Source organism: Heloderma suspectum, chromosome 1 (assembly GCF_057233095.1).
Source record: "Heloderma suspectum isolate Gila_16-S chromosome 1, 16-S_ref, whole genome shotgun sequence".
Lineage (NCBI taxonomy): Eukaryota > Metazoa > Chordata > Lepidosauria > Squamata > Helodermatidae > Heloderma > Heloderma suspectum.
The window spans coordinates 330,252,545-330,264,070 of record NC_139458.1 but is presented as its reverse complement, the minus strand read 5'-3'; the positions used below and the strand labels follow the sequence as shown (position 1 = coordinate 330,264,070).

The following is an 11,526-nucleotide window of genomic DNA, read 5'->3' as shown; positions in this document are numbered from 1 at the left end:
GGGAGGTGATCTGTTCCTCCCCCCCGGAATCCTCCACGGCCGGCTGTGCTCCACGGCAGCTCTGCGGAGCAGCCGGCCAGGCCCAGGCCAGAGCCGTCCGCAGCCGGATTTCCGGCCGCGGAGGGCTCTGGGTAAAAAAAAAAAAAAAAAAAGGTACACAAATGGCGGCGGCTATGGCCACCACCATTTGCATTCTTTATTTTTGGCCATCTTAGTCTACGTAAATATTTACGTAGACTATGATGGCGAATCAAAAAGGGACACAAATAGCGCCCGCTACGCTATTTGCATTCCCCTTTATTTTTGCCGTCATAGTCTACATAAATATTTACTTAGACTAAGACGGCCAAAAATAAGGAATGCAAATGGCGGCGGCTGTAGCCGCCGCCATTTGCATACGTGGTTTTTGGGGGGGGGGTTTAACCCAGCCATGATAGGCTACGTAAATCTTTACATAGCCTATCATGTCTTTTTTTTTTTACAAGACAAGACTGCAAATGGTGGCGGCGGCGGCCATTTGGAAGACCAGCCGCCGCCGGAGCTGCCGCCGCCCGGAACATCTGCCCCAGGTAAGTCTCGTCCTGGGGGGGATCCGCGGGGGGGTGGCAGGCCGTTCCGCCACAGATTTCAGGGGGCCGAATGCACTGGCATTCGGACTCACCGAGATCCGTGGCGGAATTCTCTGACATTCCCTATGATAGAGATGGAAGTTCTATGAACCACGGCAACTCCCCTCTGCCCTCCAATCTATGTTGGTACTGCATTGAGTACCCAGGTGAGCAGAGCTGAGTCAGGTTGACTCTACCCAGCTCACCCACCCAGGTCTCAGTGATACACACCAGGTTGGCCCTCTCATCCACGATTAAATCGTGAATGAGTGCGGTCTTATTGCAGACTGATCTGGCATTAAATAGCAGCACCGCAACACAAGAGGGCACGGTGGAAGAGCTACCAGCTACATTGGCCCATTCTACTTTGATGTCCCAACCCCCTCCTCCTGCTGTATCACCTTCTGTCCCAGGTCACTGGAATAGTGGTTCCTCCTCCATGGGTCCCCACATTAGAGTCTCATAGGCACATCCTTACTGCCGTAAAATACCCACACACTCTCCACAGCCACCCACCATTCAAATATACAATCAATCAACCATTCAACTCATACATTCCACTCATCCAACCATCACTCCCAACCAAACTAATACAGTCACAGTTTGTAATTGTGGTTGTAACCAGCCGCTGGTCACAGGACATCAGGCTTGTTAATCAACCAAATAAAGCAGAGAACAAGTAAAGTGCTATTTCCTAGCCATGTAACCATCTTCCATTGGCTCATGCTCATTCTATCTCACCTGGAAGGTGGCGAAGCAGTTCTCCCCCCACCCCCTGGCTCTCACCCAGGGCAAGCTCCACTTCAAGCTACCACAGGCTCCCACCCTGGGCAGAGAGAGAAGTAGTTGTGGGATATGAAGCCTCTATCCCCTGTGTCTCACCCAGGGTGGGCAACAGTAACCTAAGAAGAACTGCTGTTCGCAGAGGGTCCCTGCTCTCACTCAGGGACACCTCACTTCACACACCTCACTTCACACAATACAGGCAATCAATAGATGACCAGGATGCAAGTAATCCAAAAGGAAGAGAAGATGGAAGGCACCCTCGCCCTTGCGGCAAACTGAAGGGGCAAACTAAAGGCGCGCACCCCCTTTGGTGTCGCCCCCTTCGGTGGCGGCCCGCCACCTCGTAGCAGGGCAGTTTGCAAGTCTCCACGATGCCTGGAGGTCTCAAGGCTCAGAGATAGCACTCTGCTCCGGTTGGCTGGAGAAGACTTCGGCAGGTGTTCCCATCCACTCTGCAGTCAGCGCAGGCCGACACAAGGCAGGATACTGGGAGATGGGGGGTGGGTTTGCAGGCAGCAAGCAACCAGCCAGCTGTAAACGGTGAAACAATCCTCTCCCCTCAGTTCTTTTCTCTCACCAGTCCAGCAGTGCAGAGTGGACAGTCCTGTGTCTATCTGACTCTGTCTTATCTATTACTGCTGGTTGCTGGTATTTTTGTTGCTGGTTTAATTGTTTATTGTTGCTGGTTTAATTGTTTATTGTTGCTGGTTTTATTGTTGCTTTTATTTTTATGTTTTTATCATTTTTAATATTTTAACTATTTTTATGTATTATATTGCTGTAAGCCGCCTTGGGAGGGCTTCTGCCCTGAAAGGCGGCCAAGAAATATTTTAAATAAATAAATAAAAGATCAACTGTGCTTCTTTCATAGTTGTAAATGCAGCACTATGTAACTTACTTTTTCTCACTCTTTAAAATAAGAATATAAGATAGTTTAGCAAATACATATTTTATTAATCCATTGAATTTCTTTAATGTTTCGTGGCCATTCTATTTCAGCTTCCCAAAGTATGCCTTTTGCTGAATAAAAAGAACTACAGTTGTCAGGAGGTTCTTATGAATGTTGAAGGAGACTGTTCTCATGAAGGGTTTTGTGGGGGGGGGGCAGGGGTTGCCAAATCTTTTTAGAAACAGGGTCTTCTAAATATTCACCACCATGAGCTATGAGGAAGCAATGATCAAACCTTGGAGTAGGAGTGTGCATTTGATTCAGACAAGGCCTGAATCCAGAACTGAAATGGGGCTCTTTGGAGAGATTTGGGCTTCATCCAAAGGACAAGTGGGCTTTCTCTGAAGTGGACCAACCTGAGCTGGCCTGCCCCAAAAGCTTCTGACCTGCTTTGGAGGTTCAGAGAGACACAAAAGTGTGGGAGAAGACAGCTGAGAATTGCTACACCCCCTGCCCCCTCCACAAGCTCTTCATAAAAAAGAAAATGCCAGGGGGAGAAGAGGAGGTGTGTTTTGTGATTGACAGCTCTAGCATCAAAACAGGAATTGACTTCACCAGGGCTCTCTCCAATCACAATGGCTTTGGGAGGGACATTGAATTAATATGTCAAAACTGAGCAACTAGGGCTTTGCTAGTTCTTCTGTCACAGGAGTAATGGTGAAAGAGTTTGGTGGAGTAGTTGTTGGTGTTTGGTTTTGGCTTGTGTGAATCCCTGTATCCAGACCAGTCGCAAACAACAGAAAGATTTTTAAAAAGTAGGAATGGATTTCGAAAAGGATTCTAGGATAGGATTTCTCTCTCCTGATTTCTCTGTCTTATCTGACTTATCTGTTTGTGTCTGTTCTGTCTTGTGTATGTTTTAGTAGGTAAGTCATGTCCCTTCTTGCTCTCTCGCTCTCTCTCACACACACACACCATTCTGGCCCTAGTTCCATAGACTTGATTTAAATTTAGTGTCATTTGTATCTGTGAGCGAGTTATAATGTAGTTTCATTCTGTGTCTATCTTACTATGGGTACTTCCAGACAGGACTCCTAATGCTACCAGTGAAAATACTGTGTGCAGCAGCTATTCTGTCTTGTCCTCCTTAACTGTTCTTTTCTGATAAGAAAAAAAGAAGTGGTGGGAAAACACAAGAGGGTTGCAAACTGAAGACAATGTTGTCTGGGCCCCCTGTAAAATCTCATGAATGAGGCAGGATGATTGCACAATAACAGTTTTGCCTATGTCTCTGTTCTTGTGTGTGTTATGTGTCTGTTACACACAGACTTTGTTATAGTGTGCATAGGCACTCCTAATGTATAATGTAATATTACACAATAAACTATCATCCAAAGATGAAACAGGATTGTCGTAGTAATTTGCAATGGGTTCTTCTCTCCCCCTGTCCCCTGAAAACAGATCTTAAACTGATTTTCATTTACCATACACGACTTAATGACTCAACAACAACAACAACAACCACCTAACCCCTGCATATATTCTTCTGAATTTTTTCAGGCAACTTACCTATGGACACCTCTACTACCATGTATGTCATGTTCATACAAATTGACCAAAATAGCTTTAAAGGCATCTAGCATAAACAATCCTATACCTCAGCCTTCCACATTCTGGGACCCTCCAGATGTTTTAGATTTCAGTTCCTATCAGCCCAAGCCAGCATGGCCAATGGTCAGGACTGTTGCAAGTTATAGTCCAAAACATCAGGTTGGGAAAGGCTGCTGTACCTATTTGTCTAAAATTTGGCAGGCTCTGTCCATTCAGAAGCAGCTACCATGCCAGCAAATTTCATCAAATTCTTTTTAAAATAAGATCTGTCTGTCTGTCTGTCTATCTCCCTTAGTTGATTACCCTGTGATAGTCAGTGGAGAGATACGTGAAGGTTTGGACTTTCTGAAGTGAGGTTCTGTTTCAAACCTAAGGTGAAGCAGGTTGTGCCTCAAGCAGTCCAACTTGACTTGACCCACTATCTGAAATGCCAAAGCAGGATCCAAACTGAATCTTGTCTTCTGTGTACACCCCTATCTTGGAGGCACCTTGGATTTTACACCAAATTATGGGCAGTCTGCCAGCGCCAATCATGTTGCGCTAACAGGAATGACCACTAGCATGACCGGAAGCTAGCATGTTATAATGCAACTGGGAACTAGCCCAAATTAGCGCTTCTGGAATGGGACATGTCAGCGGAACTCCCTTCCATGTAGGGATGTCAGAGAATTCCGCCACGGATCTCGGTGAGGCCAAATGCCAGTGCATTCGGCCCCCCGAACTCCGTGGCGGAACGGCCTGCCCCCCCGCCCCCACCGGATCCCCCCCGGGACAAGACTTACCTGGGGTGGATCTTCCGGGCAGCGGCGGCTGGTCTTCCGACCGGCTGCCGCCGCCATTTGCAGTCTTGTAAAAAAAAAAAAAAAGACATGATAGGCTACGTAAAGATTTACGTAGCCTATCATGGCTGGGTTTAAATAATTTTTTTTAAAAACGACGTGATAGGCTATGTAAAGATTTACGTAGCCTATCATGGCTGGGTTTAAAAAAAAAAACCGCGTACGCAAATGGCAGGCATTCCTTATTTTTGGCCGTCTTAGTCTACGTAAATATTTATGTAGACTATGACGGCAAAAATAAAGAGGAACGCAAATAGCGTAGCGGGCGCTATTTGCGTCCCTTTTTGATTCGCCGTTTTAGCCTATGTAAATATTTACGTAGGCTAAAACGGTGAATCAAAAAGGGACGCAAATAGCGCCCACTACGCTATTTGCGTTCCCCTTTATTTTTGTTTTTTTGTTTGTTTTTTTTCCCAGAGCCCTCTGCGGCCGGAAATCCGGCTGTGGACGGCTCTGGCCTGGCTGGGCCTGGCCGGCTGCTCTGCGGAGCTGCCGCGGAGCACAGCCGGCTGCAGAGGATTCCGCGAGGGAGGAATGAATCGCCTCCCCCACCGTCGAGGATTCCGGGGGGAGGGACGGAATGCCTCCCCCCCCATCAACATAATCCGCGGAAAGGTAAGTGACTTTCGTACATCCCTACTTCCATGAGCTCTACAGACTTGTCCCATTCTGGAAGCACTAGTTTGAGCTAGTTTCTGGTTGTGCTATCAAGTGTTAGCTACCCACTGTGCTAGTGATCAGTCTCACTAGCACAAGGGCAGCATTGGGTGCATGCTATCACAAGATTTGGGATCTCGGCAACATAGTAAATCCACTATGAACCTATTTCTAAATGGATGTGCTCACGTATGGACCCTAAGAGTAGGAAAAGTGAGAGCTTGGGCAGGCTAGGAAAGAGCGTCTACCAATGGTAGAGCATCTTTACCCATGAAAAAATTAGATATATGTCAAGCAGTTTCCCCAAAACTACTGTGGCTAAGGACTGCACATCCATTTTTTTTTTACCCATGCTATGAAGAATATCCTTAGCAACAGCAGATATTATTTGCTCTATGTCCACTAGGAGAGCTCATTGCCTTGGATGAGGGCAAGCTTTCTCTCAGCAAAGACACATAGGACTCTCTTAATCTCACCAGGTCTGGGACTGGTTGAATGTCCATCTGTTAAGGATATCCTGGCTTTGGCCTGCCCATGTCTTTTCTTCCACTGCTGTCAGGCAGGAGGATGCTGGAGAAACTCTTCCTGAAGAGCTCAAGCAGTGTGACCATAGCCTTCCCAGTTCTTCCCAACTGATGTCCCATTGGAGACATCAAGCAGAAGAGGCCATAGACGCCAGCACTGCTGCTGCCCTCAACATGGCTGCTGCCACCAACAAGTAAAAAGGGGCAGAATGCTGCAGGGAGGAAGCAAGTTCATGCAGGAGTGGGGATAAGGGTGAGGAAGACTAAGGTTAAGGGATTGGTATGTATATGAAAGATGAAGAATGTGTGTGGGGGTGACAGAAAACATGTAGGTGTTCACATGAGAGAATGTGTAGATATGTGAGAAAAAATGTAGGAAGAATGCATAACATATAGTTTATAGTTTATGAAGAATGTGTGTGGGGGTGACAGAAAACATGTAGGTGTTCACATGAGAGAATGTGTAGATATGTGAGAAAAAATGTAGGAAGAATGCATAACATATAGTTTATAGTTTATGAAGAATGTGTGTGGGGGTGACAGAAAACATGTAGGTGTTCACATGAGAGAATGTGTAGATATGTGAGAAAAAATGTAGGGGAAGAATGCATAACATATAGTTTGCCCCTTACTATGATTAAATACTGAGTAAACAGACTATCCTACTAAAATTGTTTTCACCGAACTACTGCACCATTAGTATAAAGTCATAAGAATACCTTGGTTCCAGTTTCATTAGAATGTTATAAAATGTTCAACATTATAGACAAACTTTGAAGGAGATAAGCAAGAGTTTCAGAGCTTTATTGCAAAATTTTACTTGTGGCAATTTACAGAGCAAGAATTTGCCAATTTGATGGCATACAGTTAACAAACTAGCCCTTGTTTTTTCTTCATTGTCAGCAATGTTCATTTCAGAGATGGTGAACTGAGGACAGTTCTTCATTTCATCCAGAATTATTAAAAACTCAGACAAAAGACTGTCAAATTCTATGCTTTTTCATACTGGCGAACAGCAACAATATCACCAAAGGTGAGGGTCTGCAAAGTAAATGAGAAATGGATCAATTAGGATGAGTATCATCCCTTGGCCATAATGCAAAGGACCTTGAATTTTTTTCAACAAGCCGTAGTTGTGGAATTTAGACTTCGTTGAGAAATTTGGAATTGGCCACAAAGTTTCTGCAGTATCGTTCCACTAAATAAAGACTGCCAACACAGCAAGCATTATCAGCTGAAAGAGTGCTCAATATCTATTGTGCTATAGCCTACTCTACAATCTTTAGCATTTATTGCCCAGAACAAGCTGGAATTTTCATATCTAGCCTGACAAGCCTGTGCAGCAGTCATAAGTGTAAAGACAGATGTAACATTTTAACAATAGTTGCAAGAGATTCATCACCTGCAGTTTGGGTCTGAATTTGCAAGTTGCCTTGTATGCAGTTGAGGCTGGTGACTCCAGTGCCAGTGGGGCAGCTCTGCACCTTGGATAGCTCCTTTAAAGTTCTGAGTGGTTCTGACAGAAACCCAGAGCAGATTCATTGCCCCACTGACATCAGAATCACCAGCCTCCACTGCTTGTATGCCTTTGTTCCAGCAATTTGAATTCTGGTTGAACTGCCAGCCTTGCCCCTCTCATGTTTTACAAATCTTTTAAAGTGGCATATGAACATTTATCTATTTATGGTTATCCTTTTACCTTATAAAAATGTATCATCAGTGTACTACTGTGTACTACATTATTACTTATTTCATCAACACATTTCATTAGACAATTGCATGATGATGTTCTAGTAAAGAAACATTTACCAAGGGCTAAGAAACAATGCAGAACTTTCTATGAACCAATGAAGGTTTCAGCTTTGATAGAAGATAGGGAACAAAATGTAAGTTTCAAGGGAAACTAAGGGGTGTATGTTGAGAAATCTCATTCATTTGATGTCCAAAGAAGACAAGACATTTTTCTGTCAATACAAGATTTTCTGCAATATGGGATTGCTGGAAGAGGAATGAAATTGCATTAGAACATTCCCAATCAAGGCTGAATTAATGTGGTTGCATTAAAATATTCCCAGCTAAGATGGCTGTACATAAAAGATTGTATTTTAACCCATTAAAATCATTATCACTATGCTTTATCATGAACAGTGGAACTAGAGACGTTTCTACTTCTAAACATGTTCTTTTGAAATTATAATTGCTCAGTACAGAAAAAAAAATGCTCTGTCAATATGTTTGAGACATAATAAATCCAACATGAGCATATATAAGCTCAAGAAACTTTACTTACCATGACCATTTTACCATCTTTAATTTCTCTTACAAAGTTTGTTTCTTTTCCATCCCATTTCTGTACGTGAACTAATTTATCTCCATCCATGGTCACCACTGACTGTGGGCACAAAACACACACCCAAATGATTTCACTTAAAATGGCATGATGTATCATGACGATTACACAAATAATTCTTAGCATCATGCAACACTTTCAAAATCCATTGATTATCAATAGCAGTCTGAAGTAGTGTAGATTAGTTTCAAGCAAACTACGTTTCAAATACCTCAACTATAAAAGCTAATATAAAAGCTAAATTGATCCTTACATGTGTAGTTGGTTAAAATAAAATAAATTTTATCTTGTACAAATGGGTTGTATCCAATGTTAGACCTACTTAGAGTAGACCAATTGAAATGAATGGGACTTAAGTTAGGCTGACATTGGATACAGCTCAATATGTATTTATATTGTATAATTCATAAAATGTATTTTATTTCCATTATATCCAACAAGATTTCATATTTGACCTGGTGTAGGAACCCTTTACATACTTCAGTGAATTGGATTCCATGTTTAATAGAAATATTTCAATTTAAGTCATGCAGCTAAATACTAAGGTGGAGTTACGGGTCTAGCACGATCCAGCCCAGAAACGTGGGCTGTGGTCAGGGCAGAAGCAGGACCCACTATTATCCAGCAGATTCTGGACTTTTCTAGAAACAGCAATGGAACGGGACATAATCCAAGGATGTTCTTCTGGCACACTATGCCCACCTCCTATGGCCAAAGTCCTCTGACATTCAGAGGGGGTAATGACGTGGCCACGTCCAGAGGCCCTGGGAAGATGAGACAAGCATATGATCACAGATTAACATCTCTATCCTAAATGTCTTTATTTAGAGCCAAGTCCCATTAGTTTGTATAGAACTTCCAAGGAGGTATGCTTAGGGTGCAATCCTATGCAGGTTTAGACAGAAAAAAGCCCTACAACTCCCAGCATTCCTCAGCATGGCTGGCTGGGGAATGCCTGGAGTTCTAGGACTTTTTTCTGTCTAAACCTGCATAGGGTTGTGCCCTTAGTGTCATAACTTAAATTGTAAACCAAATTAATAAAACCCTCCACCTTCATAGTTTGCAGAATAAGTTGAAGTCAAAAGTTATTACTTTTGTTTAAAATTACTTAGTGTTCCCTTCAGAGACAACAGGCAAACGACTACGTTCTTTTTCTTTCCTGTAGACTCTGGAAAGATCAGCTTAAAATAAAATAAAATAAAAAGCACACGAGCTTTTTCTTGCTTACTTTGCAGTTCCTATCATCTGCAGTAGTTTCATCAAATTCCTCTCCCAGTTTAAAGCTGATTTCTGTGTTCTTGAAGGTGCTCTGGGTCTTGATCACCATTCTGTCTCCCTCCTTGCAGATGATCACAGTTGGTTTAGTAACATTTCCCACTTGGCGAGTAGCAAAGCCAACTCCTAAGAATTTTTTTTAATTAAAGGAATGTAACTGGATTTTTTAATATATTGGATTCTGAAGGTTAAATGTAAGGAGAAAAACTTGCCTAGTCAAATAACATTTCACCTAAGAAACATTTTTTTCTGCTTATTTATTTTATTCACATCCCATGGGGGGGGGGGTTGCCATGGCATGTTCAAGAGTTAACAAAATCAGCACTGCACAAAGTACTAACACCAGGGGTTGGATCCAGGATCTGACCTCCACTTGATTTTTGAGGACCCCCTGTCCCCCCAACACCAGAGTTCACCCCATTCAGCAGGGTCTTCTGACTCTGTGTAGCATTTTCAGGGACTGGAGGGCTGCCATGAGAAGAAGAGGGCAGAGAAATCTGGATCCAACCCCAAATCATGATAAAATTATTATAACAAATGTAAGAATTTTAAGGCTGCAGTCTTCTGCTCAGTTATACAGGAGAAAAAATCAGTTGAACTTAATGGGACTTAATTGCAAGTAAACATTCAAAGGATAAGAAGACCACATGAATTGTCTACATTTCAATGAAATGTTCATTTTTCTATTTACACAGAGATTCCCTCTCTTCCAATACTGCATAAGGGTGCAATCCTATGCATGCTTAGACAGAAAGAAGTCCTACAATTCCCAGCATACCCCAGCAAGCATGGCTGGCTGAAGGGATGCTGGGAGTTGTAGGACTTTTTTTTCTGTCTAAACGTGCATAGGATTGCAATCTAAATAACTCACCAAATTGTAATAATGAAGATATAGAGCCATAAGTGCTGCATATAGTTATCTTGTCTACTGGCTGACGGCTACATGTTTACTGACACAGATTATATTTTACTCTTGTATAGCCCTGATTTGTACCGGCCTTTGTTATTGCAAGAGATGACATTTATATCCCATAAATGATAGAGCTGTACAAACTTGAGCAATGCACTTTCTCAGTGCTCCTCAGGCACTTCCTATCTAAACTCACAGAAATCATTCCCCTTCCAAAACGATTTCTCTTATACTGTTAGAGAATTAATTGGCTTTTCAATTCAGTTATGATCAGATTTAAACTGAGGCTATTTCAGTCCATTTATTTTCAATGGAACTTTGAAGTAAGTACATTTAACATCATATTGTGAGGCTATAATTCCTGAGAATATTTATTTAGAAGTAACAACCATTTAAAGAACACTGTCAATCTAATCCGAAGTACATTTATATCCCAATGCTAAATATATTTACTTTCAAGCAAGTCCACTTGGTTTAAATAAACCTCACTTCCAAGCGAGCATGCTTAGGATGAGACTCTTAGTCTAAGTCACGTAAGTTTTAATGACACTTACTTCCTCACAAGCATTTTTAGGCTCCCAATCTGTATCCACTTAAATGTAAGCAGTTTGGATGAACTAGGTCGTGGATTAGCTCATTCAGGTCTAAATTATAGTACTTGTTTCATCTTAAAATATTAACATTGTTCTTTTTTTTAGTCAGTATTACTAGCCTGACCGCACGCAAATGCATCCTTTCAAAATCCCAAACTCTCTGACCTGAACTGTGCTAAGGAAAAATGGTCAAACATTACAAGTGTAGATTCTGCCACTGACAGGACAACTTTTTAAAGCAGCGTCTTCTACATACCTAGTCCCTTCATGTACTCATCAAAGTTCTGGCTGTCAATCAACTTCCAGGTAGCACAAAATGCATCAACCATCTTAACTGCTGGATGAGACAGACAGCTGAATCGAAGCTGGTGCAAGTATAGTTGTTACTATTCCTAGTACTGTATTAAATCCTGTATGTTCACTCCAGCTCAACCCCTTCTTTACTGAGAAAAGAGGCATGCAATCCCCCAAATAACTTCAATTA

At 42.5% G+C, this 11,526-nt stretch overlaps 1 protein-coding gene across 1 annotated transcript; it reads right to left on the bottom strand.

Moving 5' to 3' along the window:
* Nucleotides 1–6,689: 6,689 nt before the first annotated feature.
* Nucleotides 6,690–11,376, bottom strand: FABP7 (fatty acid binding protein 7). The gene is made up of 4 exons (XM_084827428.1): nt 11,299–11,376; nt 9,493–9,665; nt 8,205–8,306; nt 6,690–6,955 (listed from the first exon to the last, which is right to left on the bottom strand). The coding sequence occupies exons 1-4, from the start codon at nt 11,369–11,371 to the stop codon at nt 6,905–6,907; spliced, it is 399 nt and encodes a 132-aa protein (XP_084683554.1). The 5' UTR covers nt 11,372–11,376; the 3' UTR covers nt 6,690–6,904.
* Nucleotides 11,377–11,526: the final 150 nt, after the last annotated feature.